Below are 27,500 nucleotides of genomic sequence, written 5' to 3' on the forward strand. Positions count from 1 at the left end.
CACGCTTCGTACAATCCAACACACCTGTGAACTTCAGGCGTGTGCATGTGATATTGTAGCGTGCGCGAGGGGGGAAGGGGGATCTGTGGCGTGTCCACAAACTGTGATTGACAGTCAGATCTCTGCGCTGCGCTGATTGGACCAGAAGAACCGGGAGGGGTGGATTTTTGCAAATCAAATAACAGGCTCTAGGTGGAGGTAGAAGCGCGGCTGATTTATGTTGTTCTGTCGGAGCATAGTGTCGGTTTCAGTGAATATGCTCAAAAAAATCTTGCCGACTTCAGCTTTAATACTTGATGAAATATAATTATGAGAATCGAATCTGATATCTCTGATATCTTGCTCCTGAAGGACAGAAAACCATAGCTTTACACCGTGTCCTAACCAGACGTGATGCGATAAGATCCAGCAACAAATAATTTGTCTGTAACATGCGTCAAAATCAATCAAAACCCACAGCCAATCAGAACAGCGTGTGGGCGGAGTCTCGCGGCGAGTGCACAGCACCAGAGTAATCTTGACGGCACTCGCAAGAAAATGGATAAGTACATAATCAAATTCACAAATATTACACCATTTAAACATTATTCAAATACATACTGAGTTACTAAAACAATCTTAGTCAAATACACTTGTTTGTTCAGTTTGAACGTTCTTGTTTCCATGTGTTTAATTTCAAGATCTGAGGTGAATTATCCACTGATGCTTTTACAGCTCAAAGCTGGAGCACTAAAAGATATTCAAAGTCACATGACACGCTTTTAACATTAAATAAAGCACATAAACAGTGCCTGAGGTTATCAGTGCCACATTTTGTGTTTGTTGTTCCAGCGCGACGGCGCAGAAAAATAGAAACCGTTTCTAAAGTAGAATCGTCGAGTGTTGCCGTCGCGGGTGGTTAGGACAAACTCTGATTAACACGGAAAAGACGCTTTTATCGCGCGTCACGTCGCGTGTAGTTAAAAACAACAATGAAATCATGTTAGATTAATGAAATTCTTTTTTTTAGATCAACAATTTCTCAAATCAGGTATGCAAAACAAATTTGTTGTTTTATGTAAGCATGGCTCCAAATTGTTGTAAATGCAGCAAATAAATAAGCATTTGCATAAACTATTTGTGTGTGTTTTTTAAATAATGCATGCCTATGTTTCTTGCACCTTTATTTATCATGTGAACATCACCTATATCAAGTGATTTGGCAACTAAAAAGTCATTTGGTTTAATTTGTTGCATAGTCATCATTTATGCATTTCTAGAATGATCAACAGTCGTCAAGTTATAAGTGTGCAGAACATTTGTCATTTACTTGCAGTATTAAAATACATGCATTGAACATTTAAAAATAAATTCTCATTGTGTTGTAGCGAGACAGTCAATGTTCCCATGATTCCACTGGGGTTGAAAGAGACTAAAGAGACTGACATGACTGTACCTCTTCAGGTGAGTTCGACACTCATGTGGCAGCTTACATGAATCACTGAATGTATTCAGTGTTTAAACTCTTTCTCTTCTGTTTCTTCAGGATTTCATCAGTGAGCATTACAGTGAGGACGCGTCTCTGTACCTGACCGAGATCCAGGTTTTCATGGAGCTCAGACAGGTCAGTTAAAGTCAACATGAAACGCTGATCACAACTCGGGCTGTCACGATTCCTTGATTAAATTCGAGTACTCGGTTTAAAAAAAAAATCCTTGACTGCAGTTTCCCCGTGTTGAGTAACCAGCAAAACACCGGAAGCGGCTCATTCCACACAGGAGCATCCATGAACCGCATTATTAGGCCATTTTCTAACACCGTGACCTAACCAGACGCGATGCGTTAAGATTCCAGCGACAAATAATTTGTCTGTTCACACAAGACGTGGCGCGACTGCGAGATGCATAAAAATCAATCAAAACCCACAGCCAATCAGAACAGCGTGTGGGCGGAGTCTCGTGGCGAGTGCACAGCCAATCAGAACAGCGTGTGGGCGGAGTTTTGCGGCGAGTGCACAGCCAATCAGAACAGCGTGTGGGCGGAGTTTTGCGGCGAGTGCACAGCCAATCAGAACAGCGTGTGGCCGGAGTCTCGTGGCGAGTGTACAGCCAATCAGAACAGCGTGTGGGCGGAGTCTTGCGGCGAGTGCACAGCCAATCAGAACAGCGTATGGGTGGAGTCTCGCTGCGAGTGCACAGCCAATCAGAACAGCGTGTGGGCGGAGTCTCGTGGCGAGTGCACAGCCAATCAGAACAGCGTGTGGGCGGAGTTTTGCGGCGAGTGCACAGCCAATCAGAACAGCGTGTGGCCGGAGTCTCGTGGCGAGTGTACAGCCAATCAGAACAGCGTGTGGGCGGAGTCTTGCGGCGAGTGCACAGCCAATCAGAACAGTGTGTGGGCGGAGTCTCGCTGCGAGTGCACAGCCAATCAGAACAGCGTGTGGGCGGAGTCTCGTGGCGAGTGCACAGCCAATCAGAACAGCGTGTGGGCGGAGTTTTGCGGCGAGTGCACAGCCAATCAGAACAGCGTGTGGGCGGAGTCTCGTGGCGAGTGTACAGCCAATCAGAACAGCGTGTGGGCGGAGTCTTGCGGCAAGTGCACAGCCAATCAGAACAGCGTGTGGGCGGAGTCTCGCTGCGAGTGCACAGCCAATCAGAACAGCGTGTGGGCGGAGTCTCGCTGCGAGTGCACAGCCAATCAGAACAGCGTGTGGGCGGAGTCTCGTGGCGAGTGCACAGCCAATCAGAACAGCGTGTGGTCGGAGTTTTGCGGCGAGTGCACAGCCAATCAGAACAGCGTGTGGGCGGAGTCTCGTGGCGAGTGCACAGCCAATCAGAACAGCGTGTGGGCAGAGTCTCGTGGCGAGTGCACAGCCAATCAGAACAGCGTGTGGGCGGAGTCTCGTGGCGAGTGCACAGCCAATCAGAACAGCGTGTGGGCGGAGTCTTGCGGCGAGTGCACAGCCAATCAGAACAGCGTGTGGGCGGAGTCTCGTGGCGAGTGCACAGCCAATCAGAACAGCGTGTGGGCGGAGTTTTGCGGCGAGTGCACAGCCAATCAGAACAGCGTGTGGGCGGAGTCTCGTGGCGAGTGTACAGCCAATCAGAACAGCGTGTGGGCGGAGTCTTGCGGCAAGTGCACAGCCAATCAGAACAGCGTGTGGGCGGAGTCTCGCTGCGAGTGCACAGCCAATCAGAACAGCGTGTGGGCGGAGTCTCGTGGCGAGTGCACAGCCAATCAGAACAGCGTGTGGTCGGAGTTTTGCGGCGAGTGCACAGCCAATCAGAACAGCGTGTGGGCGGAGTCTCGTGGCGAGTGCACAGCCAATCAGAACAGCGTGTGGGCGGAGTCTCGTGGCGAGTGCACAGCCAATCAGAACAGCGTGTGGGCGGAGTCTCGTGGCGAGTGCACAGCCAATCAGAACAGCGTGTGGGCGGAGTCTTGCGGCGAGTGCACAGCCAATCAGAACAGCGTGTGGGCGGAGTCTTGCAGCGAGTGCACAGCCAATCAGAACAGCGTGTGGGCGGAGTCTTGCGGCGAGTGCACAGCACCAGAGAGTAAAATAGATTTTTTTGTGACCACACGGTTATGTACATACATGATGTACATACGATGATTGTCTATATTATGTATATAACATTATGAATTTTAACAAGAGTTGTTTACTAAAACCAAATGATACTTGCTTTTGATACTTTATTTGAACCAAAAATTATTGCCTCATTGTTATATATGCATTTTAAGTCATTTTAAAGGCTATTGGTTGCTTATCCAATTACTCGATTAATCGTCAAAATTATCGGCCGATTACTTGATCACCAGAATAATCGTTAGTGACAGCTCTTATCACAACACGTATTTCTTCTTAGACGTGACTTTTTGTAGTTTGTAGACAGATGTTTTAATCTTTGTTTTAATTTGCATTAATGAATCATTTAAAAAAAAGAGCAGGAAAGTTGTGCAAGTCTTTTCTTCTCTATAGTGATGTATATCAGAGTGAAACGGAGTCTGGAACAAGAACAAATGTGGGCGGGACTGTATTTTGTCTGTGGGGAATTGATTGGATGGTGGTGGTTTGCTATTGGCTGATCTCATGTGAGTGATAGGTTGCCCCGTCCACATCATCAGAGAAGAGAAGAGAAGAGATGTTGCAAGAGGGAGGGGAAGATATTCTGATTCAAGATTACAAGGCACATGAATTAAAAATATATAATGTGCACGGATAAATAATTACAGTATTTCATAAAAAAAATAAGAATTTATTAATGCAAGAGTGCAAAAAAAAAAAATCCATCTTTCTAAATACAATTTGATAAATCTACACTGAGAATAGCGAGTAACGTGAAACTGTTGTCGCAATGAACGAGGAAAGTTTACCATGGATCAATCACAACAAAAAACCTCCAGGAATTGATTTATTTGTCCATCTTCTCTAAAAAGATGTCCCGTATCCACACAAAGACTGGTGCCTTGAACTACACTCACCCATGCAGACGAGCAGAGCCCACGCACATCAAAAACAATGTTCTTTCTAGGGATGCACGATATATCGGCCACCATATCGCTATCAGCCGATATATGATCATTTTAATGTTATCGTTATCGGCCTGATAAGAAAATTTGGTCGAAATATTAAAGCCGATAATTAATGTGTTATTTCCTTCGGCTGAGACACTTCAGATGTGCACTGTTCAACATGATGCTTTTGAAATGCTTGAAATATGACTTTTGTTTTCGTAATCAGGCTCTCAAAATTATAAAAACTTTGGATTTATATTTATTGGCTTTCAAATATAAAGAATTATCGGTTATCGGGATCGGCCAAAATTATAATATCGGTGCATCTCAAGTTGTTTCACAAGATGCATGCAGTTTTAAATTAACCATTAGAGAGCCAAAAGTTACATATTGTAGCTTTAAGAAGTACATTTTGATTGCATGTCATTCTTCAGAACAAAAGAAGTGGTTATGTGCAAATCATTATTTTAAAAGCTCACCTCTCTTCATAGGCCATGCGTACTCCCAGCAGGAATGAAGCGGGACAGGAGCTGCTGATGGAATATTACAATCAGCTGTATTTCCTGGATCAGCGCTTCTTCTCACCACACAGAAGTCTGGGGATTCACTTTCACTGGTGAGACTCACTGTGGCACACAAACAAATGAATGAGCAGTGGTTAGAGTAGTGTTGTCAAAAGTGCCGACTTCGGTACCAAGTCGATACTGAAATGCTTTGAGCGGAATCGTAAACCTCTCTGATTGGCGGTTCTGTTCACGCCCTCATCAAATATGTCTGTGATTGGCTACAATGATCAGCGCATGTTGTAAATGTACATCAGTGACGCTCTTCAGCGAGCGCTTCCACAGATACACACGCGAGCGTTTGAAAGCAAGCGTTGATCAGCGGATCGGTCCTGCTTGTGCTTTCAAAACACGTCGGTGTGCTCTCAAACGCTCCCGTGCGCTGATCATTGTAGCCAATCACAGACATATCCGATGAGCTCGTGAACACAACAGCCAATCAGAGGTGTTTATGATTAAGCTCTAAGTGGCACATTTCTACAATTTCAGTATCGACTTGGTACCGAAGTCTGTACTTTTGACACCACTAGGTTAGAGATGGTCTGATCATGTGTCCCGTTGCAGGTATGACTCGCTGACCGGTGTGCCTTCCGTTCAGAGAGCGCTAGCGTTCGAGAAAGGGAGTGTCTTGTTCAACATCGGAGCACTTTATACTCAAATCGGAGCCAGGCAAGATCGTTCCACACTGACGGGAGTTCAGAACGCCATCGATGCTTTCCAGAGGGCGGCCGGTACTGAATCATCTGATGATTTTCTGTCTGTGGGTCATCCACAGGAAACGTGTCACAATATGATTAATATAATATTATAAGTATAAGTCTTGAAAGTAGTCAATTTCATCCCTTAAAACTCATTCCTTGGAAAAAAATATCTTGAATGTATCTTGAATATCTTGAATGTAACTCGACACCCTTGCCTCTTTAAAATATAAGATTCTATGAATATGCAAATGAGCCCCGCCTCCACTCACTCACTCAGCTCAGAGATCCACTGGTTGACGATCACACGTTGATCTGATTGGTTACAAGGTAGTTTGTGACGTCAGAAACACCAGCGATTTCAAACCGTGTTTTTGAGACTGTCTTTGGTTCACTGCAGTTTTAAGCAGAAAATACTCAGCAATGCTGTCGACTTATGAACTTACACATGGTGTGTCTTAAAGCAGATTAAAAACACCACATAGACACAAACACATAAAAACTTTTTTTTACCACAGGGGACTTAAAAAAAATAAGTTACACCTAACAGTTGCTGTCACTCAATTATATCAGTAGTAGAACAAAAGCACACAAATGACAGCGTTTCCTGAGAATGACCCCTGTTCTCACTATATATAAGTGTGTGTTTGTGTTAAACTCTATCTGTGTACAATTTAAAATAATACTCATAATCTAAACTCATAATCCACATGTGCATTGCACCACTCTTTGCTTATATAAATATGACCCTGGATCACAAAACCAGTCGCACGGGTATATCAATAGCCAACTATACATTGTATGGGTCAAAATTATCCATTTTTCTTTTATGCCAAAAATCATGAGGATATTAAGATCATGTTCCATGAAGATATTTAGTAAATGTCCTACCGTAAATATATAAAACATGTATTTTTGTGAGTGAATGCAGCACAATCGTGAACATAAATGCACAACTTTAAAGGAGATTTTCTCAATGTTTAGATTTTTTACACACCACACATCAATGGAGAGATTATTTATTCAGCTTTCAGATTATGTATAAATCTCACTTTCAAAAAATTGACCCATGTGACTGGTTTTGTGGTCCATGGTCACAAATGAGCTTGTAAATGTGATGTGTGTGTGTGTGTGTGTAGGTGCGTTTCTCTACCTGCAGGAGAACTTCTCTCATGCGCCCAGTCTGGATATGAGCGGCCCTGCTCTGAGCATGCTGGTCCGCCTCATGGTAGCTCAGGTGATGAACTGTAGAGGTTCATAGAAATAAATGTAGAATTTCTGTTTTTGTATCTCTAGGTTCAGTCTTAAATGACAGTGTGAATGCTAATCAAACCAGGACTAAATGTATAATTTTCTGTGAACCCAAGAGAGCCGAACTACAAGTGTGAACGCAGCCTAAATGATTTCAGATTATGTCTTTCATGATCAATTGTGTTTGAGGTGTTCATGTTCATGTAGTAACTCGTGTATTTCTGGGTTTATTAATTGCAGGTTCAGGAGTGCGTGTGTGAAAAGGTCATTCTCATGCAGGACAACAACCTGAATGTGCTTCTGCAAGCCGCCCAGGAGGCAGCGAGGGTGAACGAACACACACACACTTTCACTCACTCACTCACACTCTCTTTCTCTCTCTCTCTCACACACACATTCACTCACTCATACACACACACTCACACACACACACACACACACACACACACACTCACTCTCACACACACTCACTCTCACACACACTCTCTCTCACACACATTCACTCACTCAATCACTCACTCATACACACACACACACACACACACACACACACTCTCACACACTCTCTCTCACACACATTCACTCACTCACTCACTCATACACTCACACACTCTCTCTCTCTCTCTCTCACACACACATTCACTCACTCAATCACTCACTCATACACACACACACACACACACTCTCACTCATACACACTGACTCTCTCTCTCTCACACACACACTCACTCACTTACTCACACACACTCTCTCTCGCTCACACACACACACACACTCACTCACTCTCACATAAACATGTTGCGTTTTAATTTTTATCCGCACTTTCCATAGACGTAATGTTTTTTATACCCTACAAACTGTATATTCTCTTCTCTTACACAAACCCTAAACCTACCCATCACACACAGACATACACACACACACATACACTAACCCTAAACCTACACATCACACAAAACTTACTGCATTTTTACATTTTCAAAAAAACATAATTTAGTATGGGGACCAAAAAAAATTTCCCCACAAGGTCAACAATGACTCCTATTACCATCTTTGTAATAACGTAGGGTTTACCAGGACACACACACACTTGAAAGAATGCATGTTATGTGGATTTCATGTGTTAATAACTGTGTTTGCAGGTGTCAGACGTGTATTCTCTGGTTCTCCAGGCGATGTCAGTGCCGTTACTGAAGGACTATGTGCCCTTCTCCTGGATCTCCATGGTTCAGGTCAAAACGCATCACTTCAGAGCGCTGGCCCATTATTACACCGCTGTGGCGCTGTGCGACTGCTCAGGTGCTTCTCAATGTCTTGAGACCATGTCATATTTACTGATGTAATCATGCATACATTACAGATCAAGTGATCGAGTGATTTCGTTTCTTTAAATGTTTTTGAAAGAAGTCTCTTCTGCATATAATGTCATTTAAAAAGCTAGACTACTGCATTTTACAATACATTCAAATAGAAAATATTTTAAATTCTAATAATATTTCCAAATATTCCCTTTTAAATCAAATTTGTATTGTTTTGGTATCGTTTTAACATACAAAATGACTAAGACAAACAATCAGCTATTACAACAGTCATTGCTGTTGTTAATAAAAAATAAAAAAAGTGTATATAAAAATAATAAAAAATAAATACAATTTTCCTTTTTTAATGTATTTTTGATCAAATAAATGCAGTCTTGGTGAGCAGAAGTAACTTTTCAAAAACAAAACAAAAATTATTGACTTATTGATTTATTTAGTTGTTTTACCATCAAATCTGACCTGATCTACTTACTGTACATGTTTCTGTTCATATTGTGCTCGTCATTGCAAAGAAACAAGATTATGTTTTATAACGATCATTTTCACACCAATGCAGGGATGCTTGATGAAGACGACGATGAAGGTGGAGAAATTAAAGCTCTCATACAGATTCACACCAGACGACCAGACAAACTGAACCTTCAAGATACGGAGGACAAACGGAGACTTGGTCTGTGTAGTGGCATGTGTTTTCTGAACGCAGAATTACAGTTAACATATACTAATATATATTTCATATTCAAGGTAAAGCTCATCTGCGCAAAGCCATCATACGCCACGAGGAAGCCCTGCGTCTTCACGGCGTGTGTAAAATGCTTCGGAAGATGGACATCCTCCAGGAGGTTCTGTCACACGCTCACACACGCTCGCTGGAGAAATACTCAGATATTGATCAAGAAGATGATTTTTGTGAGGTCGCAGAGGCTCCGGAGATCCAGTGTGAGTGTTTAATATGCTAATCATATTTGTGCCGTTACATCTGCTGTCTTAAAAGTTTGTCATCTACATCTTTTCTTCAAGACTGGTCCTAACTGTTTAAAGTCAGTTACATAAAAAGGTAGATTGGTGTATTTTGAATTGGAAAAGTGATTACCTCTTTGTTAAATAGCCAAGTTTTTAAGGTTAAGACGTCTTACCATAGTGGCTGAGTTTATGTGACTGGTGTTGATTGGTTTATGTGTGTGACATACTACTATACTACTCATACTAACTATGTCTGGCGCTTCAAGTAACAATTATATTTATTATATCATTACACCAGTAGGTGGCGACAGGTGACTGGTTAAAAAATGCATTTGCCGTTGAATCATTCACCCAAGAGATTCGTTTAAAAACACTGATTCATCCAGTAATGAAACAAGTGAAGTCTTTGAGTGAGTCATTAAATCATTCACTCAAGAGATTCGTTTAAAAATGTAGATTCATCCAGTAATGAAACCAGTGAAATCTTTGAGTGAGTCATTGAATCATTCACTCAAAACTATTTTTTTATATAATTCATATAAATTAAATAAGCATTTTAGTAGACTGCAGCGATTAACATTGTGTTAATCCAGTAAATTACATGTTATTTTGTTTAGTTGTCTGTTCAGAATCGTGATTTCTATTTGAAACAAAAATATTTTGATTCTGAATTTATCCCGAATCATGCAGCTCTAAAAAGACAGTGTCATAATTCAACTCAAAACAGTTCAGTGTTGATTCAATTCAGTTCAGTGTTGATTCAATTCAGTTCAGTGTTGATTCAGTTCAGTTCAGTGTTGATTCAATTCAGTTCAATAACTTGATGTTGCTAAATTAGTAAATTATAAAACTTTAGAAGACAGAAGTCTTGTCACATGACACCATTAACTTGTGTATATTAAAATCGACATTTTGTATATTACATTTTTATTTAAAAAATCAGTCTCATCAAATGAGTGAAGGAAAATATGTTAAAAATCTCAGCTGCAATTACTGTCTGCTTCATTCATTACTATGGAAATTCAAGATCAAGTCAAGTGCAGAGTAGGGCTGTCAAATAAAAATAAAAATATCTGCACAAAAAAAAAAACCTGCACATTCTAATGTAAAAACGGTGTGTTTGGTGTGTCAATAGGCGCGCGAGACATGATGATGGCGTAACTGACGCGGTTTGTTTTTGTTAGCTTATCCAGTATACAGCGGTGCGGCTGCATTACTAATTAAAAAAAAATGGCGAAAAAGGCTTCCTGCTGACGAAAACCCTCTCGGTTGGTGGCAAAAATCGTGCAACGACATACTTGACCAAACCTGCACATCGGTCAGAGCTGAGCGTGTGTTTTCATCAGCTGGAGCGTTGACCGTCAGGTGTTTTTGACCAACAATATGTAGTGAGTAGAAGTGGATCGTTTCTGAATGTCAGTTTGCTATTCTGTGTTGATGTTGTTCATTACGCTGTCTGTTGAAGTGTGTTTTCTCAGGTTACTGTCTGATGCACGTACAGTGTTATGCACTACTGTAACCTAATCTTCCTCGCATGCACATTAAGGAAATTATATTTTATTTAAGAACAATTGTTTTAAAAGACATTTCAATAAAAGATGCGATGCTTGATTTGCTTATTGCGCCCCCTTGTGGACATAGGAGACAATACAGTACCCTTTTCCTCTTAATATTAAATATTGCCTTTAGAATTTGAATATAATTATAATTTTGCTAATTTTTAAGAAAGAAATCTGAATTTAGCTTTTCAGCCATTTTGACAGCCCTACTACAGAGTAGTACATGTACGCCATTGCAAACATAGCTGGAGATTCTTAACATGACCTTTGACCTGTCTCCTACAGCTCACACACAGCAGAAGCCTGATATTAAAACTCCGGATTTCAGTGCCGTCAGAGTGACTGATATTTTCCATCGACTGGTAAGGCTCTCACACACACACACACACACACACACACACACACACACACACACACACACACTAATGCTGTAACATGCTGCAAATGTTAAAGATGTGTTTAATGTTCACCTCTGTATGTGAAGGGACCACTTTCGCTTTTCTCTGCTCGAAATCGCTGGGTGAGGCGTCACGCGTGTCTGGTTCGAGGAGAGGCGGGGCTTGGGCTCACGCTTCGAGGTGATTCGCCGGTTCTGGTTGCTGGGGTTTTGCCAGGTGGATGTGCTGCGGTGAGAGACGTCAGTAGAGCCAGTAACATTTAAAGGGGTCATCGGATGCACACTTTTTACAAGTTGGTGTGATTCTTTAGGGTGTTCATGTAAAGTTCGTAACAAACTTTGGTTAAAATTCCTCAATGGTGGTGTAAAACAGCTCTGTTCACAGCGACCCGTTTCGGTGCATGTCTCTTTAAATGATAATGAGCAACTGCTCCTATGGGAAATATGCTCATACGGGACAGTCCGTCAGTGGTCGTGGGCGGAGCATGAGAAATATGATTCATATTGCTCAGAAAATCCAAACGACTTGATTATTGAGAGTGTGTAGACTTTTTGAGGATAAAAAAAAGGAGTGAATGGATTTGTTTGATCGTATGGTGGTTGTGTCCACACACTACAAAGACATATATATGCAAACACCATATAAAAGTGAGTTGTGCATCCGATGACCCCTTTAAAGTGCTGTTTTTGTACCGTGCACAGCAGGCTTGACATTACGAGCGTGTGTTTCAGGAGGCGGGGCTTCGTGAGGGAGATTATATCGTGGCTGTGAATGGTGCAGACTGCAGGTGGGCGGAGCATGCCGAGGTCGTTCACGCACTGAAGAGCTGCACGGAAAGAGGACTCGAGCTCGACGTCATCACTCTACAGTCACACGAGGTATAAAACAGTTATACTCGTTTTGGAACAGTTGCACATTTTTCAATCGGGGCACTTAGTCAAATAAAAAAGTGAGTGTGTGTGTGTGTGAGAGAGAGAGAGAGAGAGAGAGAGTGTGTGTGTGTGTGTGTGTGTGAGAGAAGGAGAGAGTGTGTGTGTGTGTGTGTGTGTGTGTGTGAATGAGAGAGAGAGAGTGTGTGTGTGTGTGTGTGTGTGTGTGTGTGTGTGTGAATGAGAGAGAGAGAGAGAGTGTGTGTGTGAGAGAGAGTGTGTGTGAGAGAATGAGAGAGAGTGTGTGTGTGTGTGTGTGTGTGTGAGAGTATGTGTGTGAATGAGAGAGAGAGAGAGTGAGCGAGTGTGTGTGTGTGTGTGTGAATAACTTTGATGCTATATGAAAGTGACATAAGCAGTAAAGCAGTGAGTGTCTCATAGGTGGAGAAGAGGAATGTTCTCTCGCCCACCGGTGAGAGAGAGTGCCAGTCGGGCAGCGAGAGGAAAGCCGGTCGGGAATACGAGCGCGGATCCTCGTCGATCTGGAACTGGAGCTGGAGGAGCGGCGGGAGCAAGAGACTCGCAAACACCTTCAGTCTGTCCTTCGGGAACCTCCGAGAGGGGGAACCCATGTTCTGACCACAGGAGAAGAGCATCAGCACTCCGTCAGTAGAGCACAGTTACTGTACGTTCACACCGCCGCCGGCGAGAGCGGCAAAATTCGCTCTCGCCGCCCTGCCATCGACGCCGTGAGATTCGGGGATTCTCTGACGCTCTGACGTAGATTTTAGAATGCGTGATTTTTTAAAAACTTTATTTAAAGGAGCCGCAAAGCAAATAAGAACTGAACACAAATCAGTATCCTGTTTTGTGCATTCTGGCCACACGTAGGGTATAAGTTAACCTATTAAAATCTTTTAAATGTGAAAGTAACAAAACACCAACAATTTCAGACACCTTTTACATTCGTGGTTCTTCTTATTAATGTCCCTGTATGTAAACAGGGACACGTCGTACAATAACGGGAAACCCGCAACAGAAATAATGAACTTTTCCTCCATTTTGCTTCGGAACTAATGTGGTCGGAACCAAAGTTTACAGGATTGTGTTCTCTGGTATCCTCTCAGGCGGAGGACTTCTACATTCCGATTGGTTGCCGCTGGTTGCCACCGAACCGCGTCATAGCTTATTACCATAAAGTTGACTTGATTTCAACTCTCCTCGCCGCTCTCACCGTCCAAGAAGCGCCGCGCCGCCCTCGCCGGAGCTCGCCGCCGGCTCTCATTGAAAATGAATGGCTTCCGGCCACTTTGACGCTCTCGCCGCGTGCGGTGTGAACGCACAGTTAGCAGATCTGAGAGCTAGGGTTGGGTATCGTTCGAACAATTTACCGATTCCGATTCTGCTTATCGATTCCTAATTGATTCCAATAAGGTTAACAAAAAAGATATCATTCACATTCAGTCTCATCGCTAAACATTTATCATGAACAAAAATCAACAGGCTTAAGAAACTTTTCCCTGTGGTTTAAAAAAGCCATAGAAAAACAACTAGCCTAACTACTATACATTTCAAGCATTATTAAAGACACTCAGTAATAAAAAAGAACAAATCAAAATGAGCAAATCGCAACAAATGGATACAACTGAACAAAGATATACGCTTGATATAAACAGTGTTTAAGATTTTCAGGTATTCGGTTAATCAAATGTAAAATAACACTGCACTTCATAAATATAGTATACACTACAAATATAGTTACAAAAGTTATTCAGTCAAGAACAAGTCAATTTTCTCTTCGTCTTTTGTTTTATTAGTGTTATTATAGAGACGGCAGCAGGAATATTAGACTACTGTCACGAGTTGCCCGATATACAGGTGAACTGGAAGAATTCGAATATGGTGCAAAAGTTCATTTATTTCAGTAATTCAACTTAAAAGGTGAAACTAATATATTATATAGACTCATTACATGCAAAGTGAGATATTTCGAGCCTTTATTTGTTATAATTTTGATGAATATGGCTTACAGCTTATGAAAACCCCAGATTCAAAATTAGAATATTGTGAAAAGGTTTTCATAATCATCAAAATTATAACAAATAAAGGCTTGAAATATCTCACTTTGCATGTAATGAGTCTATATAATATATTAGGTTCACCTTTTAAGTTGAATTACTGAAATAAATGAACTTTTGCACCATATTCTAATTTTTCCAGTTTCTCCTGTAGTTACACACACGCTTGCGGCACTAAAAAAACAGCACGATCAGCCTAGCGCTTGAATGGTTTAAAATCACTTTATGTGCGCACGTTTTGGATGTGTGTGTGTGTGTGTGTGTGTGCAGCACAGAAAACAACGTGAGTCGACTTCCGGCTTGAATTGTTTAAAGTCATTGATTGATTGAAATGCTCACGAAGGAATCGATAAGAGGAATCGAATTTTTTAATTTTGTAACAAGTATCCGATTCCCAACCCTAATGATAGATGAACAAAGTTTAGATGAATTCTAGCACAATTCTCTTCGCGTTTCACGTAAAGTCGTTCAGAAGAGCAAAGGAACTGCCGCAGGATTTTATGAAACGTCTAGCTAAACGCTGTAAGTTAGCACTGAGTGTGTGTGTCAGTGCTTTTAGAAATATGAGTCTTTGATTGTGTGTCTTGTGTCCAAACACACCTCACTCTCACTGAAGAAGGGCTGGATCTCAAAGCAAATCTCACGCGCGAAACATTTGCTTGTGCTTTTTTCTGTTGGATGAAGGAAAAACTGAACACACTTTCTGGGGTCGCTGTAGATATAAGAGATACGGCCTTGCGCAACACAAATGCAGCTATTGTCCACTACTGTATGTTTAGAAGTGTTTGTTGGATGTTATAGATCTGTGCTTTAATGTCCGGCCACTTGGTTCTGGAAGTATTTTTTCCATTCATTTCTACCATAGCGATACATAAAAATAAAAAAAAAGAAGTCTTATATAGCCACGAATCAAGCCGACAAGCAGAATCATAACATTACAAACTCTGATTTGAAGCAAAAAAGTATTTGAAAATCGGACAAAAACACAAAAGGTACAAAACTGAACTTAAAGGCTTTAGTGATAGAATGACCTACAATCCCATGAAGCATTGCGAACTGCATAGTTCAAAACCATAGAGAAAAATAAAACTACACATTTGAATATATGCATATTTTGCAGTATATATATATATTTTTTAAATATATTTAAGTATTTTGAGAGCAAAAGGAGACTGGCTCTGTCATTTGCAGTGCTTCATGGGAGTGGGCGGAGCTAAAGAGTTTTGCTTATTTTGACTTTTGACTGATTGGTGGGATTTTCTGCACAGCATCATGGGAAATGTAGTTTTTCACCACGAATTCAGCTGTTAAGCACGATTATTTTAAAATTAAGTTGAAATGATGTGGACTGACGGTTTCATCCGAAGCAAACACAGTGGATTATAAACTCTGGAGCTCACAGTAGCTCTGTCTGTAAAGGGTTATAAGTATTGTCAATTTTACTATGGAGAACATTTATTGAGTTTTTACTGCTGCTCTCCATAGCTGTTGTTAACGTCAGAAAAGAGGCCTTAATTATGGAAGCTTGTTTCTGCCATCGAATTAAAAAAAGATAGAAAACGGTCATTTCGACTTTTTCTCTCACAGTTGCAAGTTTATATCTCTAAATTTCAAGTTGTAAACTTCGAATCCTTTAAAAAAAAAAGTGACATCTCACAATTTTGACTTTTCTCTTAATTTTAACCTTTTTCCCCCAGAATTTTGACCCTTTATTTTTTTGTTACATCTTGTATTTAGGTTTTTTTTCGCCAAAGAATACACAAATCGGAAATTATTCTCAATCTCACAGTTCAGACTTTTTTTTTTTTCTTCAGAAATGCGAGTTTATATTACAATACTGAGTTTATACCTCGGAATTCACCATTTTTTACCTAAATTTTAAGTTGCAATTACTTTTCCTTTTTTTCCAAGATGGAAATAAGCTTCCATACTTAATAATCACATTACCAACAATGAGAAAATGCGTTTGTATCAAAATATTTGAACTAAGAATGTATTTTTGCACAGAAATTCATCATGTGTTTTATTACAGTACGTCTGTTTTTCAGTGTGTGGATTTTATGTGATGTTTATTAGTCGTTGTCAGAAGCGATTTGTTACCCAGCATTCCAGCCGCCCTGCACAGGCTTCTTTATCATCACAAATAAAGCAAGATTTTCATCTAAATGCACATGTAGAAATATCATTTTCTGATCTCATACTCATTTATCTCCATAGTAATAGTGACCTCCAGTGAGAAACCAGCTTCAGTCTGGATGAAATCATGCTCATTTTGTGTAATCCTAATGATGTTGTTTAAAGAAATGTGTGTTTCGGAGTCAGTGACACTGGAGTCTTCAACCAGAAGCTCTCCGGATGACATTTATAAGGAAGTATTCTAGCAGCTGACTCCTGTCGCATTGGGGGTTTGCAGGAATGAATATGCAGTAAACAATGATGAAATATGGGCTATTGCTGCCAAATGTGTTTGGATTCTACACTGAGTGGCTCCCCAGACACACTCCTGCACTGGGAAATGAGACGGGTCAAATCTGGACACTTTCAAATCTATTAGAACAGGCCAGGCTGATTAAAGCTACACAGCAGACAGATGATGTCTGAGAATATTCACCGAGCAAGAACGAGGAATTCGTCTTGAAACATTAGTGTGTGAAGCACGAGGGTCTGAAGCTTGACTTCGCCACTAGAGAGCAGCATCGGGTTGAGCTTTGACATGCACACACTTCTCAGTTTGAGACTCCACTTAATGCAATGCCAACATTTCTCAGAATATGCATGGTTCAATCATTGCTTCGATAAAGCAATTAATCCGAGGATGATAAAAAAATTAAGCAAAATGCATTTTCTAAACTAGCGCAAGACTAGTAATACAGTTACACTTTTTTTTTACATCAACTACTTGATTACACTCTAAAAAATGTTGAGTTGTTTCAACCCAATTTTGGGTCAAATATGGACAAACCCAGCCATTGGGTTACATTTTTACATTACATTTTTAACCCAACGTTTGGGGTTTGTCCATATTTGACCCAAAATTGGGTTGAAAAAACCCAGCTATTTTTATGCCTTTGAAATCATGTTTTGTTCTTACATTATTCGGGAAATATGTGACTTGACATCCATATTTATGATCATGTAGCAAATAATATAGAACAATATGCAATAAAATCAGTGCATTGACTATAGAGTCAAACGTTTTTATTAATCGTTCTCTTGCATAAAAATGTGTTGAATTGAATTTTATTGTATTTTTATATAGCCTACGTTTATTTTGGGCATTTTAGATTTTGCACACTTAGACTGATTCGTATATTTCATCAGCGGAAGGATAATTGTAAATGATCACTTGATCTTTAAGATGTAGCTAATAATACGTCGCGCGCGTTCCTTCCATTAAACGTGGCGTTATTGCAGTAATTCATCACGCCGATCATGAACTCAGGCTTATTTCCATCTGGCTTCTTTCAAGAGCGATGACTTTCAGTAAACAAGTGCACAATCGATCACTGCAGACCATTAAGGGCCCTAATCGGGCCAGCAGGAGCTCTGTGGGGTGGATCTTCGACTGGACTGTAATGGTTTGTTATGACCTTCCCGCGTTTCCATTAGTCTCGCTGTTATTTAACATGGAGCTTTTGATTTAACCCCGCGTATATTGGCCAAGAGTAACTGGATTCCTTTACAAACAAAAGGCCAAAGACACTTCAATCTGCGCTGCTCATGTAAACTCAAGGGTTTTAAGGGGCATCTTGAGCCTATTAGCATCGACGACAATAAAAATCTACTGACAGCCTTATCGGCGCATAATATAATTTCTACTTTGCTTGATTTTGAGTAGCCTAAATATTGTGCGCTCATTTCATTGCTATCATTAAATTGTATCATAGTAGACATCCTGCTCTACTGACTCAGTTAAAAACCATTAAGCATTTTAATAAAGGCGATATAGTGAGCAGATTGTAGTTATTGTGTCTCTAAAATGTCTGTTTTGTCTTCGCTTTGTGTCTAGAAAAACATCCTCGCTGAAGCAGAACGAGCATTTTCTGTGAGCAACCTCCTCTCTAAATGTATTTATGTTTATTAATATAGGCTACAGGCGTGTGGAGATGTAAAGAAAAAATATAGCCTATGTTTATATTAATAAGGAGATAAAAAATACGGCGCTCTTATTAAATATCGCTAACTTTAAGTCGCGTTTGCGTGAAAGGCCGGGTGTGGAAACGCATATGAGGAAAAAAATACTTATCTATATGTGTATATATATGAATAAATATGGGGAGATAAAAAAAGTACAGTAGGCCTACTTTTATTCAGAGCAGTGAATAGGCTATCGCTAACACGAATTGCGCGAAATTGCGTTTGCGTGAAACTGGAGGCTGTTTGAGCGCTATTTATAGGCCTATTTAAGAAGAAAACAAGTAGGCTATTGGACATTTACATGATTTTTTAAAACATTAAGATTTATTTTAAATATTTTTAGTTGATGTTTCGCTAACTGCTAGGGTCACAAAAATGATTCGCGAGACGAAATTTAGTCACTAAAGTAGCCTAACTATTCGCTCGCACGCTGCTCAAGCAAGCTATAGTGGACTTGGTTAAACCATTTATAAAATCAAATACCTATAGCTTTGATAAGCGTTTATGTGGTGCTATAACACCTGTTAACCATCATAAAGATCAACTATGTCATTCGCGATCTTCTATCACACTCCGTGAATTTCCTTAATAAAGCGTTTAGTCGGGACTATTCGCTTGACCTTTCCTTTTCTTAAATGTAGGCTATATGAAAAAAATATCCAGTGAACAGAAATAAGTGAGAGTGATTCTAGCATATATTTTAATGCGCTGCTTCACTAATATGATTAGGCTACCGAAGGACTGTCAAGGGTGCGTTTAAAAATGCAATTAATAATCCGTGACAAATGTTTCCCGAGGCTGTCAAATCCCCCGAATGAACCGCAGTGCGCTGGCTAGATCGCTATTGAACTCTCAGGACAGCGATTGCATCAACCAGGGGGAATTTGGGGAAAAACAAACCAATTCCACAAGGTCCCCAAACTTTCCCAGGATCGGCATTTAACGATTATGATATTTTAATAATTTCTTAATGTTTCCGGCAAGACGGGCCCTGTCACTGCTGACAGACAGATGCTCCTGATGGGGGGTCCAGAAATAAAGTCATTCCCAGAGGACCAGGATATGATGTTATCTCTGCAAAGAGGAAGAAAGTTCATATTCCCAGATCAAATCACTAAAGTGATTAAGGCAAGAAGCCTATAATGTTTTATCTAACTGAGAAATGTTACAGCAATATGAGAACGGGCTGATTTCTGATGTTGAATCTCTGGTTTAATTGCTACAGCAGATGACTTTGTGCTTTCAACACGAATATATTTTTCACAATACAGGCGTAGATATAAATAGGAATGCAGATATGGATATGGACAATAAAGATATCCGGAAGCTCTGGGTTGAACTGTTTTCTTCCGTATCTGTTGACCCGAGCACGTTATTATTTCATATATAGCCTATTAAACTCAATTTGCATTTTTTTATTTATTACAGAACTATGTTATAGCCTACCTATAAAATATAGCCACTCGTATTTTTTTAGAAAGCTTTAAAAAAAGAAATAAACAAATAAAGAAAGGGGGAAGCATGCAAATATGCGTTATGAATGACATTGTGGAAAATCTTAATGTTAAAAATTAATCTCAAAGATTCATACACTCAATCTTTTTTCAAGATTTACGTAATTAATAGTAAAATCCCATCTAATTGTAGCCTATTGAATAATCCTTAGATATTATGAATGAACATTTTTAAAAGAGTAAAAAAAAACACGAACTTATTAAAACATTTTGTATAAATCTTAATTGAAACAAGGGAATGGATATTTTATTCGTATTCACAAATAAAATAAACAAATCATAAAATGCTTAAATTTAAGTTTAAGATTTATACAAAATGTTTTAGTAAGATCTAGTTGTTTTTTACACATGTAGATGTGTAATTCCTAATATTAATAATATGTAAGGATTATTCAATTCAATTTTATGGAATTTTACTATTCATTGAAATGCTTAGGCTAAAACTGAAAAAACGCGAGTATGATTTTCTTTTCAGCAAACAAAACAGAAAATGCTAATGCAATACAATAACTTCACATTATGATCTAAAAAAATAATAATCGGGAAATACAATTCAATTTAGATTAGGCTAATTATAAATGGTAAGAACATTTAATGCGAAAAACAAATGCTTATCTATTTGAATTAAATGATGCATTACAAAATACTAAATATTATTAGTCGTGGTTTAGTCAAATTACGCTACATTTTAAATGTGATTCTGATTTTCTGCAGGCTCCTCTTGATTATATTAAGCTGCATATCTCGTTAGTTATTGACTGATATAGATGAGATCCCCGCGCAGGTTTATGATCTGTTTTATGATCTCAGGGTTCAAGACGCGGCACCTGAAATAACGCGCGCGTTCACACGCATGCGGCGCGTCTTCCGCATCCTCTTCCCTGGATTGTTTTGACTGCTTGATCGAGAGCAAAACGCTACATTTCATCTCTAAATTTAAACCGGAATGGAGTCACTCGAAAACACCGCGATAGGAGGCGGTCAGGGTCATTGACCTTTCCGGGGTCATGAATCACGGATAATGAACAACACAGAGGAAGAGAGATATTATAAAACATAAACAGCATGGGATAAAACTCATCTGCTATCATTAATGACCATAAACATGACATGGCAACATACCAACCATCACGTGCATTAAATAGTTTCGCATATGCATATATTTTTTTTTTATATTGACCTAGTTATATAGTTTTTGGTTAAATATGTGCGCGCGCACACACACACATAGGCTATTATAAATATGTATATAGCCTTTATTTATATATTATGTAAACAAACTTTTATGTTGATGCGATTAATAGGCTATATATAAAACAAATAGTTTTGTATCTGTTTTTGTTTCCCACTTTAAACAGCATTTGATAAGCGCTTTAATTTTGGCCCAGTAATATATGGTTGTCATGGGCTGAACGTGTACATATGTATGAAGTATCGCCTCTGAAGTTAATTGTGTTTTCGTTTGAGCGGAGAATAGATTTCCTCTGTTTATTATAAGCATAAGGACGGATTTGCGTCACCGCGCGACTTGCGAGTTGAGATAAAGTTGCACAAATATTGCAAAAAGGAAGTGCTAACATCATTATAGAGTTCCACCTCTGCGAGCCGCAGGAAATAAGGGTCCTCTGCTGTATCCTAAAATACTAAAGCATCTTCTATTTATGGCCTAAATCTAGCAGGAATATCCGCTCATTTAGCCTGAATCTGAGCTCATCAAAAACAGGATGAGTTGCGTGGAGAAACTCCCAGAACACAACACACTCTCAGGCTCGCAGAACACGTATGAGTGTGGAAACCTTTTCAGAGTTTGTTATTTGCATATTAAAAATTAAATAAACAGAAAACATCAGAACTGTTGCGAGCGCATGCAAAACTCGACATTGATTTGAATGCATGATTTATAGCACATTATATTAGTTATCTTTGCGTTTCTAAAATCAGAACATAATTATAAAACTGTGCAACGTTAAAAATAATAATGTTTATCTCTCTTTATCTGCATGCATATATATATATTATGCATCCCATGTAAACTAAAACTTTGCTAATATATCAAGAACTTAAGTTTTTATTTGCATGTACACCCATTCGCTTATATTTAATAAATCGTTGCATAAATGCATTCACGCGCAATATCCAATTAAAGTTGCAATTTAATTCCAAAGGTTGCATGTTTCGCGCATTAATAAACGCGCTGATTTTTAATGGAAGTGCTCTCGGTCAAACTCATATTCCGTGGGGCGTGTTGAACACTTCTGTCAACTTCCATTGGCTCAGAAAGAGCCAATCAATAAGAGAAGTCCTGCTAGAGCTGTCCGGACTCCTGTGTGGAGTTTCATACTCGAGGAGGAACGCGAGAGAGTTCAACTCTTTAAACTCGACTTGTCCTCGTCGCGTGAGATTCTCCGTCAGGAAGGTTCGGCGTCTCCTGCCGGGATGTACACCACGGGACTCAACCCGTTTTACGCATCGAACTTTAGCCTTTGGACCGCGTACTGTTCGGGTGGTTTTGGGGTGGATAGCGTGAAAAAGCCCTCGTTCTGCATTGCTGATATCCTGCACGTTGGAGATGCGGAAAATATCCCCGGTTCATCTTCGCTTATGGCTCATATTGGGGCGCGCGCGTCCGGGTCTCCCCTGCGCCCGTCCCCGGTCACTCCAGACGCGCGCGCGTATCACCGGCACGGAATACACTTGACATCAGTGTCCAGATCCGCCATGCACGCGCATTCCGCGCCCCCGCCGTCCAGCAAAGACCTCAAGTTCGGGATTGATCGGATATTATCCACAGACTTCGAGCCGAAGGGAAAAGATGCGCCATCGTTAAGAGGTAAGTGTTTTTATTAATCTTTTTTTTTTTTTTTTTTTGTGAGTGTATCACATCGCACCTCACTTATGACAAGAGGACAGAACAATTAGATTAATTTAGAATATAGTCATAATCATAGTGAGCCGCAAAATGCTCTTGCCGCGCGCCCATCCTAATATCTGTGGCGGTTATGGCCCTGTTTATGCAATTAATACAATTGGAGTTAGTTGAATTGTTTGGTTTTTGTCGTTCTGGAACAGATCTCACATCGATTGTTAGTCTGAATCGGCAGTCAGCAGTCCATGTGTCTGCCAGCCCGTACTTCGCGTCCATAGACGAAACCTCCTCCATGATGGGTTCAATAAGCAGACAATCAGGGCAACATCAGTTTCAGGACTCCTTCCCAGGTAGTGTAGACATCACATCCCAGCTGAGCCCTAAAGAGGGATGACACTTGAATTCCTGGCTCTGAGTGCATGTGAATGCGGTGGTTATTACGCACATGCACAGATGATTCAATAACACGCACTCTGGTATAGAGATATAAAGTCATTGCATGATGCATTTGTGTCTAAATTGCATTGAAATGCCCGTGTGTTCTAATGGCGCGTGTCTTTGCCTCAAACAGGGCCGTATGCAGTGCTTTCCAAAGACACAATGCCACAGACCTACAAGAGGAAGAGATCCTGGTCCAGAGCCGTGTTCTCCAACCTGCAGAGGAAAGGCCTGGAGAAGCGCTTCGAGATCCAGAAATATGTCACGAAACCGGACAGAAAACAGCTGGCTGCGATGCTGGGACTCACCGACGCACAGGTGCGCGTTCATGCAAATCATAATAATGAAATAATGCCATTTATAAATACAGTCGTCAACATTTAAAGTGGATCAAAACCTTTCATCAACGTGGATTTTGAACAATGCTTGTTCTTAGGACAACTTTGATTCACTTTTTCTTATCCACTTCAAATGTTGACTACTAATAGGCTATAGTAGTATATAGTAGGCCTATATATAAATAAAAAATAACGTTGTTTTAAATTATGATACGATACTGACATAGTGAAATTGGCTTTAGACGTTGCGCGCGACATCTGGAGCGCGCGTGCTCGCGGAAAAACTGCAGCATTGCGACACATTTCTAGAGAAATGAAAGTCAATTATAACGAATTATTGCAAATAGAGGTGGAGTGCAGTCGTTTCATTTCAAAACAGCATAATTTAAGGCATTGCGCAAGAGTTTCGGTCTTGTTTTATATCGGAAATGACACGACACACAGCATGGGGAATATGATAAGAGTTTCAAAACTTTCAGTGATGTTTGGAAACTGTCTGAATCTCTGCCTTTCTTCAGTAAAAAAAAAAAAAAGTCCAATTTCACTCGGCATTTCGATCAAACCCTTTTGATTTATGGCTTGTGCATGCATTTTTTGTTTGCTATAATTGTGTAGCCGCAGTAATGTAAATGCAATTAATAATGCACGTTGATCTTTTAATTGTAATTCACAAAAACATCAAAACGGTGCATACAAAAAAATAAAAATAATAATAATTATACTGCAGTAAAATACTTAATAATAATACTACTCAAATATGGGCATTATTGGGTTTACATTTTTTAACAAAAATTAACCAAAAATGTTAGCCAATTAATTTATCCAAAAAAAACACATAATTTTTAGAGTGTATAATTACATTTTATTAACATAAATACATAAAGTAACTTTAGCTGGACAATAACTGTATTCTAGAGCTGCTGTAAAGCCAAAACAATCTCGGTTTACTTTAATTTCCTCTTCAATGTAAAGCTGCTTTGAAACAATCTTGTTAAAAGCCAAAAAGCACTATATAAATGAAGGTGACACATCCATACATCAAATATGATAGTATAATAATTATTATAACCTTGTTTTAGGTCAAAGTTTGGTTCCAGAACCGGCGGATGAAATGGAGGCATTCCAAAGAAGCGCAGGCGCAGAAGGACAAAGAGAAAGAACCGGATAAATCCACCGAGACCGAGCAGAAAGAGCGCGACGACTCCGAGTGCGAAAGCGAACCGAGCGAGTCCGAATTCGAAGACAATACGGAGGACAAAAGCGACGTGGACATTTCTGACCTCAACAAAGCCAGTGTGATTATTCCCGGAGCTCCGACTGTCAGCACGCAGGACACAACCAGCACACACTCCACGACAGAACCGAGTCCGGCCACACGAGTCCTGCCGGAACCGAGTCATTTGATGTGAACAGCTCAAACACACGAGTACTGCCGGAACCGAGTCATCTGATGTGAACAGCTCAAACACACGAGTACTGCCGGAACCGAGTCATTTGATGTGAACACCTCAAACACACAGCGTCTGACGGGACAGAGACACCAAATACAGCGCGCACGCACGCACACACACACACACACACACACACACACACCTTCTCGAGCCATCGGTTCATCATGTCTTCCCTCGTGAAACGTGAGACTTTTTTATGACGATTTGGGAATCGAATGCTCATGAATTAAGACTCGATTGTATTATATTTTGTCTGTAAGTATTTGCACTGAAAATGTAAATAAACGTTTGTTACTAATATTCAAAGTGGTGTATTTATGGAAATTCCATAACGATTAAAATCCAATAGCAACGATTAACGAGTAATTAATAGGCTAAATATAACGGATTCATTTAGAATTTCGCGCTTTTTATGTTCTGAATATGCTAATTAAAAAGAGCATCATCATAATACTCGCCAACATTAGGCTATTGGGATTCGTTTAGCCCAGATTGTACATTTATTTATATGCTTATAGGTAGGCCTATATAAAATACGAGTTGTCGTGAATACAGAGAAATGAACTCTTGCAACACGTTTCAAACCATTGTCGGATGTTAAATGGCAACATTGCATAATTTACTAGATAACGACGAAGACATTTTCACAAGCTTGCAGGAACGATTAGATTACACATCCAAATTGTGAAAGTTTTAAATTATTTGTAAAATTTATTAGGCTACGATTAAAAAAAAAATGCAGGGAGGAAGATTGGGGCAAGTCGTCACATGTTTGTTTTTTCTAGCAAGTTTTGTTTATTGCAAAAGTGAATTCTGTCATCCAAACTAAAGATTCAAAGCATCATTATAGGATTTAAGTAAACAACTGAAAACCAAATAAAACCCCAGTGACATGCATTAAGAAAAAGGAGGAAGGCTGGTTTAACGCGTATTTATTATTATTTTGAACAATTATGCTATATTTTTTGCTTACCTTTTACCATTAAGTTTTGTTTCAACCCAATTTAGGGTAAAATATGGACAAACCCAAACTGTGGATTGAAAATATAACCCAACGGCCGGTTTGACCCAAAATTGGGTTAAAACAACCCAGCATTTTTTAGAGTGTAACTGTTTTAGTTTAGATTTAACTGCAAGCAATTAAACAGCCTATTCACAGAAAAGAAAAAGAAAAATCTAAATAACTTTAAACAAAAAATATGATTTAATATCACTGAGTCAACGTTAGGGATGGGCAACGATTAATCGCGATTAATCGCATCCAAAATAAAAGTTTGTGTTTAAATAATATATGCATGTGTACTGTGTATAATTATTTTGTATAATACACACATATGCATATATGTATATTTAAGAACTATTCACATGTATATATTTATACATAATTTATATTATACATAAATATACATATTTTATATAAAAATAAATAAAAATTCTTAAATGTATACATGCATGTGTGTATTTATATATACAAAATAAGTATACACAGTACACACACTGTAAAAAAAAAATTGGTTTAACTTAAAAAAGCAAGTTACCTTGTTGCCTTAAAATTTTGAGTTCGTTGTAATTAAAAATGTGAGTTAATACAATGAAGAAGAATGGTTTAATAAACAGAAACTCAAAATAGTGTTATCTTCACACATTAGTTATCGAAGTTGATTTGACAAAAGATAAAAAGTTGTGATAACAAATCATGAAAATATTTTTTTACAGTGCACACACATTATTTAAACAAACTTTTTTCACCAACACAGAAACTAGGAGATGTGTGGTGTGTGTTGGGTGTGTGTATGGTGGTTGTTATTATTATTATTATTACTTTTTTTTATTTTTCTCACTATTGTTAATATTATATTTTATTATTAGTGATATTACTATTACCGTCAACACAACTTATCACCATCCTTAGTATCATTATTACCGTTGTTATTGATATTATTATTACTGATATTACTGTTACCGTCACCACAAAATATTCTTATTATTATTATACGTGCTATTACTACTTAAATACTTCTACTATTACTATTATTATTATTTGTCGTTGCTGCTGATATTATTAGTGCTGTTTTATTGTTGTTTTTGCGTTTTGTTGTTGCGTTGTGTTGTCTGCTGTCGAAGCCCCGCTGATGTGATGTATGCCGGTCCATTGGCAACGGTTCCGTATGGCATACCTAACAACAGCCTATTCACAGAAGAAGAAGAAGAAAAAGTTAAATCTAAATAACTTTAAACACAAAATATGATTTAAAATGACTGAGTCAACGCTAGGGATGGGCAACGATTAATCGCGATTAATCGCATCCAAAATAAAAGTTTGTGTTTAAATAATATATGTATGTGTATACTGTGTATAATTATTTTGTATATATACAGACATATGCATATATATATATAATTAAGAACTATTTGCATGTATATATTTATACATAATTTATATTATACATAAATATAAATATTTTATATATAAATAAAAACAATTCTTAAATATATACATGCATGTGTGTATATTTATAAAATAATTATACACAGCACTGTGAAAAAAAATGTTGGTTTAA

General features: G+C 39.2%; 2 protein-coding genes and 1 long non-coding RNA gene across 6 annotated transcripts in view; 2 read left to right on the forward strand and 1 right to left on the reverse strand.

Moving 5' to 3' along the window:
* Positions 1-15,068, forward strand: part of rhpn1 (rhophilin, Rho GTPase binding protein 1) — a 17,976-nt gene extending 2,908 nt beyond the window's left edge. The window contains exons 4-18 of one of the 3 annotated variants that reach the window (XR_013800650.1): positions 1,368-1,443; positions 1,526-1,603; positions 4,989-5,113; positions 5,625-5,791; positions 6,898-6,995; positions 7,250-7,336; positions 8,152-8,308; positions 8,885-8,998; positions 9,073-9,267; positions 11,136-11,212; positions 11,335-11,478; positions 11,980-12,126; positions 12,559-12,796; positions 13,463-13,933; positions 14,043-15,068. Coding sequence is in view for 2 of the 3 variants with exons in the window: in XM_079639540.1 (XP_079495666.1) it covers positions 1,368-1,443; positions 1,526-1,603; positions 4,989-5,113; positions 5,625-5,791; positions 6,898-6,995; positions 7,250-7,336; positions 8,152-8,308; positions 8,885-8,998; positions 9,073-9,267; positions 11,136-11,212; positions 11,335-11,487; positions 11,980-12,126; positions 12,559-12,756 (1,672 nt within the window). In the remaining variant the exon portion in view is untranslated. Of the gene's footprint in view, positions 1-1,367; positions 1,444-1,525; positions 1,604-4,988; positions 5,114-5,624; positions 5,792-6,897; positions 6,996-7,249; positions 7,337-8,151; positions 8,309-8,884; positions 8,999-9,072; positions 9,268-11,135; positions 11,213-11,334; positions 11,488-11,979; positions 12,127-12,558; positions 12,892-13,462; positions 13,934-14,042 lie in introns of those variants that run through there. The other 2 variants (XM_079639540.1, XM_079639539.1) reach the window with 2 other exon arrangements.
* A 7,014-nt stretch (positions 15,069-22,082) lies between these two features.
* On the forward strand, positions 22,083-26,024 carry hlx1 (H2.0-like homeo box 1). Of its 2 annotated transcripts, XM_079639563.1 has the most exons (4): positions 22,083-22,676; positions 22,916-23,062; positions 23,284-23,468; positions 24,568-26,024. In XM_079639563.1, exons 1-4 carry the CDS (start codon positions 22,283-22,285, stop codon positions 24,895-24,897), a joined length of 1,056 nt encoding a protein of 351 aa, XP_079495689.1. In that variant the 5' UTR covers positions 22,083-22,282; the 3' UTR covers positions 24,898-26,024. The 2 variants fall into 2 exon arrangements, with proteins under 2 accessions (XP_079495689.1, XP_079495688.1); XM_079639562.1 differs by lacking the exon at positions 22,916-23,062 and having other exon boundaries at positions 22,156-22,676.
* LOC307012663 overlaps positions 22,622-27,500 on the reverse strand; it is a 52,019-nt gene continuing 47,140 nt past the window's right edge. The window contains exon 3 of the long non-coding RNA XR_013800664.1: positions 22,622-23,092. This is a non-coding gene — a long non-coding RNA (uncharacterized lncRNA). The remainder of the gene's footprint in view (positions 23,093-27,500) is intronic.

The sequence above is a fragment of the Phoxinus phoxinus genome, assembly GCF_949152265.1.
Source record: "Phoxinus phoxinus genome assembly, chromosome: 16".
In the NCBI taxonomy this organism is placed as follows: domain Eukaryota; kingdom Metazoa; phylum Chordata; class Actinopteri; order Cypriniformes; family Leuciscidae; genus Phoxinus; species Phoxinus phoxinus.

Coding starts and splice junctions, on each gene's coding strand:
- hlx1 (XM_079639563.1), top strand. CDS start 22,283: ATGTACACCACGGGACTCAACCCGTTTTACGCATCGAACTTTAGCCTT. Junction 23,063..23,283: donor GTTTCAGGACTCCTTCCCAG/GTAGTGTAGACA, acceptor TGCCTCAAACAG/GGCCGTATGCAGTGCTTTCC. Junction 23,469..24,567: donor TGGGACTCACCGACGCACAG/GTGCGCGTTCAT, acceptor ACCTTGTTTTAG/GTCAAAGTTTGGTTCCAGAA.